This window comes from Pseudophryne corroboree, chromosome 2, assembly GCF_028390025.1.
Source record: "Pseudophryne corroboree isolate aPseCor3 chromosome 2, aPseCor3.hap2, whole genome shotgun sequence".
NCBI lineage: Eukaryota > Metazoa > Chordata > Amphibia > Anura > Myobatrachidae > Pseudophryne > Pseudophryne corroboree.
The window spans coordinates 16411145-16432356 of NC_086445.1; the positions used below are offsets into that span (position 1 = coordinate 16411145).

Sequence of the window (21212 nt, forward strand, 5' to 3'; positions counted from 1 at the left end):
CAAATGGATGGAACGCCATCTCCGCGGTCTTCATCCCCAGGATACTCAACTGGGAGGCAGACTTCCTCAGTTGCCAGAATGTGCATGCCGAAGAGTGGTCTCTACATCCTGAAGTCTTCCAGCTACTGGTAGACAGAGCCTTCGAGAAGTGGACCTTATGGCCTCTCGACACAACTGCAAGCTTCCAATATATGGGTCTCAGACCAGAGACCCCAAAGCAGCATTCGTGGACGCACTGCCAGTCAAATGGCCCTTCCATCTGGCGTACCTATTTCCTCAGGTTGCCTTCCTTCCCATGGTACTTCGCTAATTGAGGCGGCACCGTGATCTTATTAGCTCCGGCCTGTCCCAGGCGCCTTTGGTACACGGATCTCTACAGTTTCTCTCTCTCTCTCTCTCTCTCTCTCTCTCTCTCTCTCTCTCTCTCTCTCTCTCTCTCTCTCTCTCTCTCTCTCTCTCTCTCTCTCTCTCTCAATAGACGTTCCCTATGACCAGACCTCTTGTCTCAGGGTCCCTGACTACATCCGGACTTAATTCGCCTGTCTTTGACGGCGTGGCACTTGAGCCATCCCTCTTAAGGCCTAAATGGTTCTGTCGTTCAGACTATGCTTCGGGCTGGAAGCCTACTTCGGCCCGTATCTATTACTGAGTGTGGCATATTTACTTCCAGTGGTGTGCTCAACGACACTATGATCCTCTGGTTTTTCGGATATCCAGACTCCTTGCCTTTTTTGCAGGCAGGTTTGGATCTAGGACTTTGCCTTGCTAATCTGAAAGTACAGGTTTCGGCTCTGTCAGTCTATTTCCAGAAATGGCTTGCCCTGTTGCCATGGGGGGCACTGTGGATTCAACCTCCCTTTGTCCCTCTGATGGCTCTGTGGGATTTGAATCATTGGACCCAGACCTTAAGTGGTTAACGGCAAAGATGCTTTTTTTTTCCTTTTGGCTGTAGCCTTAGCAAGAAGGGTATCAGACTTGGGAGCCGCTCTCCATTTTTGATCTTTCATCATGACAGAGCAGTCCTACAGACCAAACGTGGTTACCTCCCCAAGGTGTTATCTAGCTTCCTACTTAATGAGGACATAGTAGTTCCTGACCTCTCTGTAGGTGGGGCCTCCTTTTGATGTGGTCTGTGCTCTTCAAATCTACATGGACCGTTCTAGTTTCATCTGTAAAACTGATTCCCTCTTTGTCCTATATGGATTCCACAAGGGGGACTGGCCAGCTACCGAACAGACTCTGGCCAGGTGGCTTCGCTTGACTATCTCTCAGGCTTACAGGCAGGCTGATCTCCCTCTGCTCATTCTACTCGCTCTGTGGAAACTTCGTGTGCAGCCAGTCGTGGCGCTTCTGCTGAACAACTATGCAAGGCAGCCACCTGGTCCTCTGTCCACACGTTTCTTTGGTTCTATGCCTTTGATATGTTTGCCTCTCAAGATGCTATATCAGGATGCATTGTTCTCCTCTCAGCTTAGGAGTGTCCCCTCCATAGTTCAACTGCTTTGGGACATCCCCCAAGCTCATCCCTGTGAATGCCTATGGACCCTGAAGAAGAAAATTAGCTATGGTAAAACTTACCCTTAACTTTTTTTTTTCCTGCTGCGGGGTACACTGGGCTCCACAAGGATAGACATTGGGGTGTAGAGTAGGATCTTGATCCGAGGCACCAACAGGCTCAAAAGCTTTGACTCTATAACCCCGCCTCCCTGCACAGGAGCTCGGATTTGTAGTTGGTGCCGCAGATAGCAGGCACGTAACAGAGGGGCTGCTCCAGGCAGCCCTGAGAAAAGCTTTTTATGAAGAAAAGTGAAGACTTCAAGGGCTACAGCAGTGTGTGGATGTCAGAAAGACATTCACTGCTGCAGCTCCATCTCTCCCTAGCAGCGCTGTACACTCCCGAGCCCTGGTTGCAGGGTAACTACAGCAGGAGGCTTCGGTTTTCTTCTGGTCAGGCACACACGACTAGGGCTCTCCGGGATCGCGTGGACGCGCTTCGAGAGGTGGTGAGTGGGTCCTGCTCGCGGGACCCGTGCTGTATCGCGATCCGGCGCGGTCGTGGGAGGCGGGCCGCGTGCGCTGGCGGTGGACACTGGCAGTACAGGCGATCCCACTAGATCACCAGGGCATGGGCGCAGGTCAGGTTTTCTTTTTAAACCTTTTTATTTGTAGCCCGTAGTACCAGGTGGTTTTGCCAGCAAAGGGGATAAGGCTTAGACCTGGAGCCCCTCCCCCAGCCCCAGGGCGCCATTTGCAGTAAATGTTTCCGCCCTGGAGCTGCATATCTGTCTCTTCCTCACTCCCTGTCAGTGTTTGGGCGCCATTTCTCTCAGCTACACTGTTCCTGGGACTGCTTGGGCAAATCCTCCTGTGTAAAGCCGCCTGGTTGTCAGCGCTGTGACTTTACATGACACTTAAGTATTCTACCTGTCATTTAGACAGTGATAGTTAAGAAAGAGTGCATTTAGTCAGGGTTCTCTGGTACAAGTACCCTGTGATATACATCCAGTTCTTACTGTGCAGTGTTATATCTATTGACTACATAGCTATATATATATAAGCTAGTCCAGTGCAGTATTATTGTTGGTAATAACCTCTGCATTGTATAACTGACTATATGTGTGTGCATTAGCTTGCTGAGTGGTGTCCATTTCGTGTCTTTCACTTAACTTGCTATCCCTATATTCTATAACCTGAGGGGGCTTGGTGTGTCAGGTTTATAATAATATAATATAGGATATTCACAAAATGACTCTAATTGTATTTTTTTCTCTGATTTTAGTCACCATATCTCTCCTGTATCTCTGCTTGTGCTGACTACACTGCGCCAGGGGTTTGGGCAAGAGGTATTGTGCTGCTGACAATTGTGCTGTGTTACCTGATACTGCAAGTTATATCATGTCTGCTTCTGAGGGTAACGGTTCTGGGGCGGAACACACTGCCGGTGTTGCTGAAGCCGCAGATACCTATGAGGAGAATATAGCAGCTGCGGGCTCTGGTTCTGGGGGCTCCTTGCCCCCCAGTGGGACTGTGGCAACGGGGATCCATAATGACTGAATACGCTAGTTACTAAACTAACGCCCCCTATGGGACCTCCTATGCCGGTTCAACCGTATGTGGTCCCTGCGCCTAACCTGCCGTGGTCAGATAACTTGTCTGCTCAATTGAAGAAATTGTACCAGTCCTTGACTACTAAAAAGTCTGACCCTCGCTCGCCTAAGACTAAGGGGTTCTCTAAGCGAGCTCTTATCTCCTCACAATCCACTGTTGTCACTGACACCTCGTCTAATGAAGATGGCACTTACACTGACCCCACAGATTCTGACACAGATACTGCTGATGGGGAGGGTAGTTCACATGTGGATGTTCCTGATCTTTTTAAGGCTATTAAGTTGATTCTACAGATTATGGGTGATCCCGAGCCATCCGTCCCTCCTAAGAAGCCAGATAGGTTCAAGCGTCAGAATGTAGTTAAACAAGTTTTGCCTCACTATGATCACCTGGTGGATATACGTCAGAAACCCTGGGAAAACCCGGGTACGAAGTTTGTGCCTCAAAAGAAGATGCTGGCTCGCTATCCCCTCGCGCCAGAGCTGTGTAAAAATTGGGAAATGCCTCCTCCAGTGGACTCGCATGTTGCTAGGATGGTGGTTTCCTCAGCTCTACCTGTCACTACCGCCGCGTCTCTGAAAGAGCCTACGGATAAACGTGTGGAGGGTTGTCTGAAAGCGGTTTACACCCTCACGGGTGCTGCACAAAGGCCCACTATTGCAGCAACATGGGCTGCAGAGGCTATTGAAGCATGGGCCTTGGAGTTAGAAGCTGAAATCCTCTTCTGACCATGCTAGACAATGCTTGTCATATATTGTCACAGCTTCTCACTATATTAAAGAGGCGGCTTCTGATGCCGGTATTCTAGCAGCCAAGTCCTCTACTACGTCAGTCCTGGCTCGCCGGATATTGTGGCTGAGATCCTGGTCCGTGGATCTGGATTCTAGAAAAATCCTGGAGGTACTCCCTTTCAAGGGAGATATTCTGTTTGGGGAGGACTTAAATAAGATAGTGGCTGATTTGGCTATTGCCAAAACTGCCTGTCTGCCAAGTACCGCTCCTTCTGTGTCGAAGGCTAAAGGTACTTCCTTTCGTCCTTCAGGTAAAGCAAAAGGTCAGGCGTACCACAAGCAGGCCCGCACTTCCAAACCTGGTAAGCCAAAGCCCAAAAGAGACTGGGCTACCCGTCAGCCAGCTTCCAAGACCGATAAGCCTGCTGCATGACGGGGCGGGCCTCCCCCTGGGGGATCTCAGGGTGGGGGGCCGGCTTCTAGGGTATACCCAGGAATGGTTGAAGACCACTTCAGATGCCTGGGTACGGGAAGTCGTCACTCGAGGTTACGCCATAGCCTTTAAAAACCGTCTCCCTCATCGATTTTGCCTGACAGACGTCCCTTTGGACCAGACAAAGGCAAAAACTCTACATTCTGTGGTACAGACCCTCCTGGACACAGGAGTGGTAGTACAGGTGCCTCTTGCTCAGAGAGGCCGGGGGTACTATTCTCCTCTATTTCTAGTCCGGAAACCGAATGGGTCCTCCCAGCCCATTCTCAACCTCAAGGCATTGAACAAGTTTGTGAGAGTCTCTAAGTTCCGTATGGAAACCCTTCGCTCTATAGTTCTGGCCTTGGAACCTGGGGATTATATGGTCTTCCTGGATATACAGGATGCTTACCTGCACATTCCTATAGCTGTGTCGCATCAGCAATACCTGAGGTTTGCGATTATCAGCCTCCATTACCAGTTTCAGGCGTTACCTTTTGATTTAACTATGGCTCCGCGAGTCTTCACCAAAGTTATGGCGTTGATGACGGTGGTACGCTGCCGTCAGTGGGTCAGGATCCTACCGTATCTGGACGACTTGTTGATCCTGGCAAATTCCCCAGAACTTCTCCTACGTCATCTCGATATGACTGTCCGGTTTCTGCAAGCCCACGGGTGGCTCATCAACTGGAAGAAATCCTCTCTGGTCCCTGCTCAGAGCATGGTGTACCTGTGAGCGCTATTGGACACTCACAACCAGCGGTTGTTCTTGTCTCAGGAGAAAGTACTGAAGCTTCAGGACAGGATTCTTTACTTCCTTTCTCGTCCGCAAGTGTCGATACATTCGGCAATGCAGGTGCTGGGCCTCATAGTGTCAGCATTCGCCATGGTGGAGTATGCTCAATTCCATTCTCGCCCCCTGCATAGGCTGATTCTGGCCAAGTGGGACGGCCTGCCTTAACGGATCAGGTCTCACATGATCTCATTGACTCTGGAGGTACGTCTGTCGCTGTACTGGTGGCTCCAGGACCAACGATTGTGCAGGGGCCGTCCCTTCAGGATGTCCGACTGGGTCCTATTGACGACAGATGCCAGTCTAAGGGGTTGGGGCGCGGTGCTGGAGCTACACTTCCTTCAGGGTCGGTGGACCAAGGAGGAGTTTATCCTCCCGATCAACATTCTGGAATTGCGGGCGGTCTTCAACTCAATGAACCTGGCCAAGCAGTTAATTCAGAACCGTCCTGTTCAAGTACAGTCGGACAACGCCACCACAGTGGCTTACATAAATCATCAAGGCGGCACTCGAAGCCATTTGGCAGTGAAGGAAGTCTCACGGATTCTACAATGGGTGGAACGCCATCTACCAGCCATATCGGCGATATTCATTCCGGGAGTCCTGAATTGGGAAGCGGACTTTCTCAGTCGTCAGGGCGTACACGCTGGAGAGTGGGGCCTCCAGAAGTGTTTCAACTCCTAGTGGAAAGGTGGGGTCTTCCAGACGTGGATCTGATGGCGTCTCGACACAACCACAAGGTTCCGGTCTTCGAAGCAAGGATAAGGGATCCTCAAGCAGCATTCGTGGATGCGCTGGCGGTGCCGTGGAGGTTTCGGCTGCCGTACGTGTTCCCTCCGGTGTCACTCCTGCCCAGGGTAATTCGGAAGTTCAAGCAGGAAAGAGGAATCCTGCTTCTCATAGCTCCAGCGTGGCCCAGACGGCACTGGTTCTCAGACCTGCAGGGCCTATCGTCAGAGCGTCCAATTCTACTTCCACAACGCCCAGACCTCCTCGTTCAGGGCCCCTGTGTCTACCAGGACCTAGGCCGTCTGTCTTTGACGGCGTGGCTCTTGAAGCTTCCGTTTTGAGGGCTAAAGGGTTTTCTGAGGCGGTCATTCAAACTATGTTGCGGGCCCGGAAACCGGCTTCTGCTCGGATTTACCATAGGGTCTGGCATTCTTACTTTGTTTGGTGCGCATCTAACGATTATGACGCTTCCAAGTTTAGTACAGCCAAGTTGTTCGCTTTTCTTCAGCAGGGCCTGGACTTAGGCCTGCGTCTGGCCTCCCTCAAGGTTCAAATTTCTGACTTGTCGGTGTGGTTTCAGAGAAAAATTGCAACCTTACCTGATGCGCATACCTTTACTCAGGGTGTGTTGCGTATCCAACCTCCCTATGTCCCGCCTGTGGCTCCTTGGGACTTGTCGGTGGTTTTGGAGGCATTACAAGAGTTTCTGTTTGAACCTCTGGGTTCAGCTGATCTTAAGTGGCTTTCCTTTACGGTGGTGTTTTTACTGGCTATTGCCTCAGCTAGAAGAGTGTCGGATTTGGGTGCCTTGTCTTGTAGTTCCCCATATCTGATATTTCACCGTGACCGGGCGGTTCTTAGGACTCGTCCCAGATATTTACCTAAGGTGGTTTCTTCGTTCCACCTTAATCAGGAGATTGTGGTTCCGGCACTTGTTTCTCCTGATCTGTCTCCCAAAGAGCGGTCTTTGGATGTGGTACAGGCTCTCCGTATCTAGGTGAAGAGAACTGCTTCTATTAGGAAATCTTATTCTCTCTTTGTTATGTTTTGGGTTTCACAAACGGGGCTGGCCTTCTCACAAGCAGACTTTGGCCAGATGGATTAGAATGGTAATTGCACATTATTTATTTATTATTTATTTATTAACAATTTCTTATATAGCGCAGCATATTCCGATGCTTATGTGAAGGCTGGTCTGTCAGCTCACATTACAGCCAATTCTACTCGGTCCGTTGGGCCTTCTTGGGCGGCCCGCCGTGGTGCGACCCTTGAACAATTGTGCAAGGTGGCTACGTGGTCCTCAGTGAACACGTTCATAAGGTTCTATGCCTAAGATAGTGCTGCTTCCCAGGATGCTTCCTTTGGACGCCGTGTTTTTGTGCCCGCTACAGTGCGTCCCCTCCCATAAGGAACTGTTTTAGGACATCCCCAATGTCTATCCTTGTGGAGCCCATTGTACCCCGCAGCAGAAAATGAGTTTTATGGTAAGAACTTACCTTTGTTAAAACTCTTTCTGCGAGGTACACTGGGCTCCACAAGGCACCCACCCTGACGCACTTAGCTTCTTTGGGTTGGTATGGCATTAGCCGCTGACACTTCTCCTGTCGTGAGAGTGTGGTGTATGTGGCTACTAACCGTTGTCGTCTCTTTTCCTGCTACTGCGTTGGGCTGGTTAACTAAAAACTGAGCTCCTGTGCAGGGAGGCGGGGTTATAGAGGAGGTGGCGCTATGCATTCTGGGAACAGTCAAAGCTTTTGAGCCTGTTGGTGCCTCGGATCAAGATCCTACTCTACACCCCAATGTCTATCCGTGTAGAGCCCAGTGTACCTCGCAGAAAGAGTTTTAACAAAGGTAAGTTCTTACCATAAAACTCGTTTTTTTCCCCCTTGAAGTTCATAGGAGCAACAGGGCACCCATCTTCTGTTGGTTACTGTTCTTGGTCACCAGTTCTGGTCTCCTGATTATGAGCGTGTGTTTTCTGTGTGTATCATCCTTTCCTCTCTACTCTTCAGTTCCTGCCTTGGACTTGTTAACAAAACTGAGGAGCCTGAGCTATAGGCGTGGGTATGAGGGAGAGGGACCAGTGCATCTCGGGAGCTGAAAAGCTTAACTGTTGTGGTGCCTGATACTGGTCTCCACTGTCATGCCACAAGGTCATCCCTGTGGATCCTATGGATGAAGAAAAATTTAACCAGGGTAAGTTTTACCATAATTCTTATTTTCCCACCCTACTGTACAGCATATGTGCACTTAGATAATGTCTGGACTTACAGGGCAGTTACCTGGTACTGGGGAGGACTCATCCCATAAGAGTGCAAGTCCTCCTTGACAAACATCAGTGAGACAGACGGCTGCTTCTTCTCTGGCTGCAGTAGTCTCGCAGCAAGTTGAGGAAGTCTTGAGTTGTCCCATTCATCCTTTTCTATCCTGTCTGATATAGAACATAGTTCCAGAGACAAATCTGCTGTGTCAGCATCAGATCTACACTTTTATTACATGTTCAAAGTCTCCGGTGGTTGCTATACACATATTAAGCTGGGGTCACCTGCTGGCAGAACCAGTCTGAGCTAAATCATTTGCCCACTCTAGGGCACGGCTTACTCAGCTTACATTACATATCAGGGTTTCCATACAGCCCTGACCAGTAAATGCTTTTTTTTTTTTTTTGTGGGGTGGGCTGCTGTATGGCCCCTGATAATGTGTCCATGCTGGAAGAGATCTTCTCATTAGAAGTAAATAAAGTCTCTTGGCTATGAGCTAGAAGTCTTTGTGTCAAGTTCCTGAGGAAGATTGGCATGATGCTGAAGGTGGTAGTTTGCTTAGCTTGAGCTCTTGCTATCACGTGAGCAGACAGATTACCGAGCTGTGTCCAAGGGCATGTGTCCGTTACTAATACTGATGGCACACGGTCAACCACCTTAATAGAGGTCCTCTTTCTCCATTTGGGACTAGACAATCGGGACAGCGCTTGCTAGCCTTCATGGCAGTGGGTTTGTTATTCTGCATTGTCAGATTTGGGTCCTTTCGGTATCCTGAAGAAGAGTCGCAGCTCCCTATAAATGTATTAGAGTGGAGAGCCGTGTTAGAGGCTCCAGTCAGGGGGCATCCTCTATCGTGAGGAAGACCATAATGAGCATCAAACAACGTCATCACATGGACACCAGGAGCGCTCTGGTGATGAAGGAAACCCCCATGATGATACGTCGGGTGGAATGTTCCATCAATCTCAGCACTGCCATGAGTAGAGAATGGAGGCATTTTCAGCAGATGGTGTATTGGTCTCATGCTTCAATGGATTCTAAAGAGGGTATTGGGAGGCTGTTCATGTAACACTAGTGACATCAGTCTCTGGGAGGCTGATGGTCGTCTCCTGCAGTTTGCGGACCTGGAAGATATATATGAATATCTACTCCTAGTTCAAGCAGAAGGTGGATCTTACCTCTGTTCAGTTATCCCATGTACAGTAGTAGGGTTTTGTAGGAAAACGTTAAAGAACTATATCTTAAGCAGGTTTCAAAGTTCAGGCTGTATCCCTGTTGGTGTGTGAGTGGCAGCTGGCACTACTTCTGGAAGTACAGATTTGTGTTTGCATGTGCAGTGGGTGCTACATGTACCTCCTGCATATACTCGTCCTGTAGCTCCTGAAGACTACCTTTTTAGTTCTGAACAGCACCACATGATTCTTCTTTTCAGCCCTCTGAATTTGTAGAGTTGGACTTTCTTAAGGTAGGAGGAACCTTTCTTCTGTCTATATCAACAGTGAGAAGAGTAGAAGGACCAGGGTATTGCAGAGGTCCATATATCCTATTTCATAAAGACTAAACCCTTCTTTCCGCCTAAGGTAGTGTCCATGTTCCAAATATCTGCTCCCCAGCAGGCTATGGGGTACAGATGGGGAGGGAGTTAGGTTCCTTAAAGTGTGTCGTCTACAGCCTTAGCCCCTCTACCCCATTGTTCCAGTGTCCAACAAAGGAGTCAGCAAGAGGTGTAACGTAAGCCTAAGAATCCAGAGTTATCGTTTGTTAGTGGTTATGTACATTGTGCACGGTCTGTGCAGGACCTGTGGTCACTCTGTGCAGAGGCCACACCTGAAGTGGTGTATGTAACTGTCCGGGGTCCTGTACTGCACCCTCCTCTATATTGTTGGGCATAGGTTATGTCATGTACACCTCACTTGCGCTGAGCTGCTGACGTTTTGTTCTTCAGGGTTTGGAGCCAATGCTGCAGGGACTAGTCTCTTTGGTAACAAGACGGCAGTGGGGACATTGGGGCCTGGGCTTGGAACAGGATTTGGACCAGGTATGCTTGTACAGATCTCCCTGTACACTATAAAGGGGGTTCTCCCTTAGGGTATGGTTCTGTCGCACACACCCTTACTGAAAGGTTTAAGGAAAACACATCTTGGGTTGTCTAACAATTAGAGGATACTGTAGATGTTGGGCTACAGAGTGTGGGTTCCGGTATGTGGGTGCTTTATATCTAGTTGTGTATGTGGCTACTCCCCCTCTATTACGAACCTGCAGGGGACCTTGGTGTTGGCTACTTACCTGGAATGTGCAGGGGCTATTAGGCTAATTCCTCTATAATTTTTCTGTATGTGTTTTGAAGGGGGTTGTTGCTGCAGGCATATAATGTCTGAAAGGAACCCTCACATCGCAACCAGTTAGGAGTGGTGGCTGGAGGTTCTACCCCTAACGTCTAAGCCTGAGATTTCCAGGGAGCTGGCACTGTCTTCCTGAGTTCCCATGTACTGCAGAAACTGTGCCAGGGAAGTACAGACACCAGAGAGTGGTTTAGGGTCAGGTAGGTCTCACTGTAGACCCACAGAGGGACAGCTGCCATCTTAGGACTGGGCCCTGTGCTTGGACGGGTGTTTCTCTTCATACACACTCCTCCTGGCGAGCTGTTGCACACAAGGGTATTAGGTTTATTGAATCTTGCTTTTTCCACGTGTTGTATTGGAGGATCTGATGCAGTGCTGTCTGCCGGCCTCTGCACCCCGTGTTGTGCACTCTTGGACTGCATGGTCGACCAGGGCTCCAGTGCAACACCTGCTGCACTATAGCGCATCGTGCAACCCATGTGAGAGGGTAGAGCCTTGCCAGTCCCCAATGTGCATTACCAGTACAGGGCACTTCCCGTCTATGTGGCAGCTGCTTTTAGCATTGTATTTGTACTGACTGGTAATCTCTGGGATTGTCAGCGCTGCATGTATCAATGGCGCCGTGCTGCACCCAAGATTCAGCTTCATTCTCCTTCTAAGCCCGCACCCAAACGACCATTGGTTAGTTTCACAGGAATATGGGGCGAGCTTAGAAGGAGAATGAAGCGTAATGCTGAGTCCCGGGCGCTGCACGACGCCTGTGATATACACAGCTCTGCCGATCCCTGGGATAATAAGCCAGAACATATTACATACAGCGTAACATGTATGTTTATATGTGCTAAGCACTTTTCCCTACCAACACCCTTGCACTGTGTGATCTGCGCTGGACTCATGACTGGCTGCTCTGGCTCTTCCTGTTGCTTCAATTTGAGGCCTGGCGTCAGGGAGTGTTTCTGCTATAGACCCGGGTTTGGCAGAGTTCTCATTGGCTTCCTTACAGACATCTGGGAAAGTTGGTCTGGACCTTTGAGGCTGACCAGAGTGCACAGTTTCACACAGGAGTTCCAGGTTGATTGACTTTCAGATTCGAACAAGTGTTCTCCATTATCCAGTTAGTAATTAGCCCATGAGTAGACTGATCACTCGTTAGTTAAGAGCAGAGAGCTTTAGTTGAGGACAGCCCTTCTAAACATCTGGGATTGACTGGTGGTAGCGATGGATGCAAGCCTTCAGGGTTAGACAGCGATTATGATTCAGGCACAATAGCAGTGTGTGTGTGGACCCTGAAGGAGACTTCTCATCAGTGTCCTGTAGCTAAGGGTGGGAAATTAACAGAGGTAACATCCAATCGGTGCCACAGCGTTTATATTAAAAGATGTGGTGGGCAGAGCAAAATGTTCCGACTTTAATGGTGGTTTACATTCTTGACCTAGACAACTGGGAAACTGAATTTATCAGCTGATGGGCCATTCATCCCATGGATTGGTCCCACCACATCAAGAAACTTAGAACCTACCAGTATATTTTTGGATTGTGGGAGGAAACCAGAGTACCCCCGGAGTCTGGTGTTCAGCTGATAGGTGGCATCAGCCCGATGTGGACATGATGCCGGGGATGAATTCAAAGTTCTGGTAGACCTTGAGTCTCGTGTGGATGAGAAATCCAGCCTGATGCTTGCCCAACAAATACATATATATTTTCTCTAGGACCACTGTTTTACAGCAGACTGCAGAGAGACCACATCCTCTCATTAGAGACTAATAAAGCCTCCATTGGTTCATAAGATGGGTCTCTGTTTTGGTTTTGCACAAAGGTCTAAGGGAAGTGGATCTCGACCTTTAAAGCGGAGCAATTCCAGATCAAGGATCTACCAAAATGTATTAACAGTTGTTTATATAGCATGCACATATTCTACAATCAGTATGAGATTCCGCGCCATGTCTGCTCTGAAACAGTGGTAATGGTGTACACTATGGGGGGGTAATCCAGATGAACGTGGCAGAGCACCAAGACTCAAACATTCCGCGAGCACAGACTGAATATTTCTAGCACAGGGCTTGGTTGACCTAAAGGCCTATTATCCTGTGTAATGAGAAACCTGATCTAGAGGTGTGTCCTTATACACTGTGGTCAAGTCATGCCATATAGTTCTTCAAGTCGCACCAGGTGTTGTGCGTCTTGGCCAAGTGTCTTTTTTGCTCCAAAGGTCTCTACCTCACGCAAAGTACTGTTGTGCTTCATCTGCAGAGCGCTACGTGTTTTCTAATTTTCCTGTGTAGTGCTTTGCCACTGAGAAGGAATGTTTTAAGATACAGTACATCTTGGAGTGTTTTATTAAATTATGGCATAAAGATGCTCTGTGTATGAGGACACAATTGTTAAGCCATTGTTGAAAATGTGTGTTGGTTAAGGTCTGTGTATGGCGGACCCCTGCCCGCAATACCATAGGGCAGCATATGCTCTGTGTCCCTATACCCCGTGGCTCAGTATAGGCTCTGTGTCCCTATACCCCTTGGCTCAGTATAGGCTTTGTGTCCCTATACCCCTGCTCAGTATAGGCTCTGTGTCCCTATACCCCGTGGCTCAGTATAGGCTCTGTGTCCCTATACCCCGTGGCTCAGTATAGGCTTTGTGTCCCTATACCCCATGGCTCAGTATAGGCTTTGTGTCCGTATACCCCTGGCTCAGTATAGGCTCTGTGTCCCTATACCCGTGGCTCAGTATATGCTCTGTGTCCCTATACTCCGTGGCTCAGTATAGGCTCTATGTCCCTATACCCCGTGGCTCAGTATAGGCTCTGTGTCCCCCATACCCCGTGGCTCAGTATAGGCTCTGTGTCCCTATACCCCGTGGCTCAGTATAGGCTCTATGTCCCTATACCCCGTGGCTCAGTATAGGCTCTGTGTCCCTATACCCCTGGCTCAGTATAGGCTTTGTGTCCCTATACCCCGTGGCTCAGTATAGGCTTTGTGTCCCTATACCCCGTGGCTCAGTATAGGCTCTGTGTCCCTATACCCCGTGGCTCAGTATAGGCTGTGTCCCTATACCCCGTGGCTCAGTATAGGCTCTGTGTCCCTATACCCCGTGGCTCAGTTATAGGCTCTGTGTCCCTATACCCCGTGGCTCAGCATATGTTTGTGTCCCTATACCCCGTGGCTCAGCATATGTTTGTGTCCCTATACCCCTGGCTCAGTATAGGCTTTGTGTCCATATACCCCTGGCTCAGTATAGGCTTTGTGTCCTATACCCCTGGCTCAGTATTTGCTGTGTGTCCCTATACCCTGTGACTCAGTATATGCTGTGTCCCTATACCCCGTGGCTCAGCGTAGGCTTTGTGTCCCTATACCCCTGGCTCAGTATTTGCTGTGTGTCCCTATACCCTGTGACTCAGTATATGCTGTGTCCCTATACCCCGTGGCTCAGTATTGGCTCTGTGTCCCTATACCCCTGGCTCAGTATATGCTGTGTCCCTATACCCCGTGGCTCAGTATAGGCTTTGTGTCCCTATACCCCGTGGCTCAGTATAGGCTCTGTGTCCCTATACCCTGTGACTCAGTATAGGCTTTGTGTCCCTATACCCCTGGCTCAGTTTATGCGGTGTGTCCCTATACCCTGTGACTCAGTATATGCTGTGTCCCTATACCCCGTGGCTCAGTATAGGCTTTGTGTCCCTATACCCCTGGCTCAGTATAGGCTTTGTGTCCCTATACCCCTGGCTCAGTATAGGCTTTGTGTCCCTATACCCCTGGCTCAGTATTTGCTGTGTGTCCCTATACCCTGTGACTCAGTATATGCTGTGTCCCTATACCCCGTGGCTCAGTATAGGCTTTGTGTCCCTATACCCCGTGGCTCAGTATAGGCTTTGTGTCCCTATACCCCGTGGCTCAGTATAGGCTCTGTGTCCCTATACCCCGTGGCTCAGTATAGGCTCTGTGTCCCTATACCCCGTGGCTCAGTATAGGCTCTGTGTCCCTATACCCCGTGGCTCAGTATAGGCTCTGTGTCCCTATACCCCGTGGCTCAGTATAGGCTCTGTGTCCCTATACCCCGTGGCTCAGTATAGGCTCTGTGTCCCTATACCCCGTGGCTCAGTATAGGCTCTGTGTCCCTATACCCCGTGGCTCAGTATAGGCTCTGTGTCCCTATACCCCGTGGCTCAGTATAGGCTCTGTGTCCCTATACCCCGTGGCTCGGTATATGCTGTGTCTCCCTATACCCGTGGCTCGGTTTATGCTGTGTCTCCCTGTACCCGTGGCTCGGTATATGCTGTGTCTCCCTGTACCCGTGGCTCGGTATATGCTGTGTCTCCCTGTACCCGTGGCTCGGTATATGCTGCGTCTCCCTGTACCCGTGGCTCGGTATATGCTGCGTCTCCCTGTACCCGTGGCTCGGTATATGCTGCGTCTCCCTGTACCCGTGGCTCGGTATATGCTGCGTCTCCCTGTACCCGTGGCTCGGTATATGCTGCGTCTCCCTGTACCCGTGGCTCGGTATATGCTGCGTCTCCCTGTACCCGTGGCTCGGTATATGCTGCGTCTCCCTGTACCCGTGGCTCGGTATATGCTGCGTCTCCCTGTACCCGTGGCTCGGTATATGCTGCGTCTCCCTGTACCCGTGGCTTGGTATATGCTGTGTCTCCCTGTACCCGTGGCTCGGTATATGCTGTGTCTCCCTGTACCCGTGGCTCGGTATATGCTGTGTCTCCCTGTACCCGTGGCTCGGTATATGCTGTGTCTCCCTGTACCCGTGGCTCGGTATATGCGGTGTCTCCCTGTACCCGTGGCTCGGTATATGCGGTGTCTCCCTGTACCCGTGGCTCGGTATATGCGGTGTCTCCCTGTACCCGTGGCTCGGTATATGCGGTGTCTCCCTGTACCCGTGGCTCGGTATATGCGGTGTCTCCCTGTACCCGTGGCTCGGTATATGCGGTGTCTCCCTGTACCCGTGGCTCGGTATATGCGGTGTCTCCCTGTACCCGTGGCTCGGTATATGCGGTGTCTCCCTGTACCCGTGGCTCGGTATATGCGGTGTCTCCCTGTACCCGTGGCTCGGTATATGCGGTGTCTCCCTGTACCCGTGGCTCGGTATATGCGGTGTCTCCCTGTACCCGTGGCTCGGTATATGCGGTGTCTCCCTGTACCCGTGGCTCGGTATATGCGGTGTCTCCCTGTACGCGTGGCTCGGTATATGCTGTGTCTCCCTGTACCCGTGGCTCGGTATATGCTGTGTCTCCCTGTACCCGTGGCTCGGTATATGCTGTGTCTCCCTGTACCCGTGGCTCGGTATATGCTGTGTCTCCCTGTACCCGTGGCTCGGTATATGCTGTGTCTCCCTGTACCCGTGGCTCGGTATATGCTGTGTCTCCCTGTACCCGTGGCTCGGTATATGCTGTGTCTCCCTGTACCCGTGGCTCGGTATATGCTGTGTCTCCCTGTACCCGTGGCTCGGTATATGCTGTGTCTCCCTGTACCCGTGGCTCGGTATATGCTGCGTCTCCCTGTACCCGTGGCTCGGTATATGCTGCGTCTCCCTGTACCCGTGGCTCGGTATATGCTGCGTCTCCCTGTACCCGTGGCTCGGTATATGCTGCGTCTCCCTGTACCCGTGGCTCGGTATATGCTGCGTCTCCCTGTACCCGTGGCTCGGTATATGCTGTGTCTCCCTGTACCCGTGGCTCGGTATATGCTGTGTCTCCCTGTACCCGTGGCTCGGTATATGCTGTGTCTCCCTGTACCCGTGGCTCGGTATATGCTGTGTCTCCCTGTACCCGTGGCTCGGTATATGCTGTGTGTCCCTGTACCCGTGGCTCGGTATATGCTGTGTCTCCCTGTACCCGTGGCTCGGTATATGCTGTGTCTCCCTGTACCCGTGGCTCAGTATTTAGCTCTTGCTGTACAAACCATTATTTGTTGGTTTCTGTGGTGCTGTTATGGAACCAGCAATATCTCTGTAACCTCTCTATATAACCAGCGCTGAATGCCGGCCAGACATCCCTGTTTGGAAACAACCAGGCAAAACTTGGCGGGACTCTTGGAACAGCCCCATTTGGGTCAACTGCGTTTAATACAACCGCAACAGGCTTAGGATTTGGTGGACCACAAGGCACTATTGGTGGTGAGTATCCGCCATGAAATCATGGCTGTAATATGTTACCATTTGGTTTGTCTCATGAACGCTTTCTGTGTATAATCTGAATAGTATCGGGGCCCCCGTACATCGGAGGCGATTCTCAGACCCTGCCGGAAACGCTGATCGTCGGCCATCAATGCTCGGCCATCCGTTTCCAGTTAGGGATCAGGTTTTTAAATATTAATATTCCTGATTTCCCAACACAACCATGGCGGGATTATATCTGGCAGATGTATGGGGGCCTTGCTGTATTTCCTGTGCGGTGCTGATCTCTCCTGTACATCTCACTGTCCCATCGTGAACCGTTTCAGCTCTGAGTGACCCCAGCGCAGCAGCCGCACAGCAGCTGGTCCTACAGCAGCAGATCAATGCTCTGGCGTACTCTCCATATGGGGACTCCCCTCTCTTCAGGAACCCCATTTCTGACCCAAAGAAGAAAGAAGAGGTTAGTGTTTTGCTGGGACTTGTGGTGCTACAACAGTGCTGCGTGACTGAGGGGGAGGGAGAGACCTCACTGATGGCAGTTGGTGACCTCTGAGGTTGGGTGTAAGTCCAATGACTACGTGAGAACGAGAAGACTCTGGTATATGTTTCAGGACAGGGAGATTAAACCTTGAAAATGTGTAGTTTATGTTCAGTGCTCCTGCTCCGGAGTTGTGCGACAGCAGCCTGTATTTACCCTGCATGCAAAAAATGCTTCGGCACCCCTTCCATCGAAACATGGTTAGTTCCAGGAGAAATTTTAAACGATTTTATTTGTATAACCCTCTTCAATCCAGATAGTCTGCCAAATATAATAATGTACATAATCCTGGACACTTTGTCCCACTCCAGTGTACAATCCTTCCATGTATTTCTCTGACGTCCTAAGTGGATGCTGGGGACTCCGTAAGGACCATGGGGAATAGCGGCTCTGCAGGAGACAGGGCACAAAAGTAAAAGCTTTAGGATCAGGTGGTGTGCACTGGCTCCTTCCCCTATAACCCTCCTCCAAGCCTCAGTTAGGTTTTTGTGCCCGGCCAAGAAGGGTGCAATCTAGGTGGCTCTCCTAAAGAGCTGCTTAGAGTAAAAGTTTTGTTAGGTTTTTTATTTTCAGTGAGTCCTGCTGGCAACAGGCTCACTGCAACGCGGGACTTAGGGGAGAAGAAGTGAACTCACCTGCGTGCAGGATGGATTGGCTTCTTAGGCTACTGGACACTAGCTCCAGAGGGACGATCACAGGTACAGCCTGGATGGGTCACCGGAGCCGCGCCGCCGGCCCCCTTGCAGATGCTGAAGAAAGAAGAGGTCCAGAAATCGGCGGCTGAAGACATCCCTGTCTTCTTAAGGTAGCGCACAGCACGGCAGCTGTGCGCCATTGCTCTCAGCACACTTCACACCAACGGTCACTGAGGGTGCAGGGCGCTGGGGGGGGGGGGGCGCCCTGGGCAGCAATGAAAGTACCTATGCTGGCTAAAAATACATCACATATAGCCTCTGGGGCTATATGGATGTATTTAACCCCTGCCAGGTTGTCAGAAAAACCGGGAGAAGAAGCCCGCCGAAAAGGGGGCGGGGCCTATTCTCCTCAGCACACAGCGCCATTTTCCTACACAGCTCCGCTGCTAGGAAGGCTCCCAGGCTCTCCCCTGCACTGCACTACAGAAACAGGGTTAAAACAGAGAGGGGGGGCATTTTGTGTGGCGATATTATAATATATTAAGATGCTATAAGGGAAAACACTTATTATAAGGTTGTCCCTGTATAATTATAGCGTTTTGGTGTGTGCTGGCAAACTCTCCCTCTGTCTCCCCAAAGGGCTAGTGGGGTCCTGTCCTCTATCAGAGCATTCCCTGTGTGTGTGTGCTGTGTGTCGGTACGTGTGTGTCGACATGTATGAGGACGATGTTGGTGTGGAGGCGGAGCAATTGCCTGTAATGGTGATGTCACCCCCTAGGGAGTCGACACCGGAATGGTTGGCTTATTTATGGAATTACGTGATAATGTCAACACGCTGCAAGGTCGGTTGACGACATGAGACAGCCGGCAAACCAATTAGTACCTGTCCAGGCGTCTCAAACACCGTCAGGGGCTTTAAAACGCCCATTACCTCAGTCGGTCGACACAGACACGGACACTGACTCCAGTGTCGACGGTGAAGAAACAGACGTATTTTCCAGTAGGGCCACACGTTACATGATAAGGGCAATGAAGGAGGTGTTACATATTTCTGATACTACAAGTACCACAAAAAAGGGTATTATGTGGGGTGTGAAAAAACTACCTGTAGTTTTTCCTGAATCAGATGAATTAAAAATTGCTAATATCTAAGAAATTATTGGCGTTATACCCTTTCCCGCCAGAAGTTAGGGCGCGTTGGGAAACACCCCCTAGGGTGGATAAGGCATTCACATGCTTATCAAAACAAGTGGCGTTACTGTCTCCAGATACGGCCGCCCTCAAGGAGCCAGCTGATAGGAGGCTGGAAAATATCCTAAAAAGTATATACACACATACTGGTGTTATACTGCGACCAGCGATCGCCTCAGCCTGAATGTGCAGCGCTGGGGTGGCTTGGTCGGTTTCCCTGACTGAAAATATTGATACCCTTGACAGGGACAGTATTTTATTGACTATAGAGCATTTAAAGGATGCATTTCTATATATGCGAGATGCACAGAGGGATATTTGCACTCTGGCATCAAGAGTAAGTGCGATGTCCATTTCTGCCAGAAGATGTTTATGGACACGACAGTGGTCAGGTGATGCGGATTCCAAACGGCACATGGAAGTATTGCCGTATAAAGGGGAGGAGTTATTTGGGGTCGGTCTATCGGACCTGGTGGCCACGGCAACAGCTGGAAAATCCACCTTTTTACCCCAAGTCACCTCTCAGCAGAAAAAGACACCGTCTTTTCAGCCTCAGTCCTTTCGTCCCCATAAGGGCAAGCGGGCAAAAGGCCAGTCATATCTGCCCAGGGGTAGAGGAAAAAGACTGCAGCAGGCAGCCCCTTCCCAGGAACAGAAGCCCTCCACCGCTTCTGCCAAGTCCTCAGCATGACGCTGGGGCCTTACAAGCGGACTCAGGTGCGGTGGGGGGTCGTCTCAAGAGTTTCAGCGCGCAGTGGGCTCACTCGCAAGTGGACCCCTGGATCCTACAGGTAGTATCTCAGGGGTACAGATTGGAATTCGAGACGTCTCCTCCTCGCAGGTTCCTGAGGTCTGCTTTACCAACGTCTCCCTCCGACAGGGAGGCAGTATTGGAAGCAATTCACAAGCTATATTCCCAGCAGGTGATAATGAAAGTACCCCTCCTACAACAAGGAAAGGGGTATTATTCCACACTATTTGTGGTACCGAAGCCAGACGGCTCGGTGAGACCTATTCTAAATCTGAAATCTTTGAACACTTACATACAAAGGTTCAAATCAAGATGGAGTCACTCACAGCAGTGATAGCGAACCTGGAAGAGGAAACTATATGGTGTCCCTGGACATCAAGGATACTTACCTCCATGTCCCAATTTGCCCTTCTCACCAAGGGTACCTCAGGTTCGTGGTACTGAACTGTCACTATCAGTTTCAGACACTGCCGTTTGGATTGTCCACGGCACCCCGGGTCTTTACCAAGGTAATGGCCGAAATGATGATTCTTCTTCGAAGAAAATACGTCTTAATTATCCCTTACTTGGACGATCTCCTGATAAGGGCAAAGTCCAGGGAACAGTTGGAGGTCGGAGTAGCACTATCTCGGGTACTGCTACAACAGCACGGGTGGATTCTAAATATTCCAAAATCGCAGCTGATCCCGACGACACGTCTGCTGTTCCTAGAGATGATTCTGGACACAGTCCAGAAAAAGGTGTTTCTCCCGGAGGAGAAAGCCAGGGAGTTATCCGAGCTAGTCAGGAACCTCCTAAAACTAGGAAAAGTGTCAGTGCATCATTGCACAAGGATCCTGGGAAAATGGTGGCTTCTTACGAAGCGATTCCATTCGGCAGATTTCACGCAAGAACTTTTCAGGGGGATCTGCTGGAAAAATGGTCCGGATCGCATCTTCAGATGCATCAGCGGATAACCCTGTCTCCAAGGACAAGGGTGTTTCTTATGTGGTGGCTGCAGAGTGCTCATCTACTAGAGGGCCGCAGTTTCGGCATTCAGGACTGGGTCCTGGTGACCACGGATGCCAGCCTGAGAGGCTGGGGAGCAGTCACACAGGGAAAAAAAATTTCCAGGGAGTGTGGTCAAGTCTGGAGACTTCTCTCCACATAAATATACTGGAGCTAAGGGCAATTTACAATGCTCTGAGCCTAGGAAGACCTCTGCTTCAAAGTCAACCGGTGCTGATCCAGTCGGACAACATCACGGCAGTCGCCCACGTAAACAGACAGGGCGGCACAAGAAGCAGGAGGGCAATGGCAGAAACTGCAAGGATTCTTCGCTGGGCGGAAAATCATGTGATAGCACTGTCAGCAGTGTTCATTCCGGGAGTGGACAACTGGGAAGCAGACTTCCTCAGCAGGCACGACCTCCACCCGGGAGAGTGGGGACTTCATCTGGAAGTTTTCCACATGATTGTGAACCGTTCGTTGGGAAAGACCAAAGGTGGACATGATGGCGTCCCGCCTCAACAAAAAACTGGACAGGTATTGCGCCAGGTCAAGAG

General features: G+C 50.3%; 1 protein-coding gene across 4 annotated transcripts in view; it reads left to right on the forward strand.

Annotated features, from left to right (window-relative positions):
* The window catches only part of NUP98 (nucleoporin 98 and 96 precursor), a 121702-nt gene that overhangs the window by 60219 nt on the left and 40271 nt on the right, over positions 1 to 21212 (forward strand). For 2 of the 4 annotated variants that reach the window (XM_063950849.1, XM_063950850.1), the window contains exons 11-13: positions 10040 to 10132; positions 16410 to 16553; positions 16880 to 17013. In XM_063950849.1, the coding sequence (XP_063806919.1) occupies positions 10040 to 10132; positions 16410 to 16553; positions 16880 to 17013 (371 nt within the window). The remainder of the gene's footprint in view (positions 1 to 10039; positions 10133 to 16409; positions 16554 to 16879; positions 17014 to 21212) is intronic. The other 2 variants (XM_063950852.1, XM_063950856.1) reach the window with 2 other exon arrangements.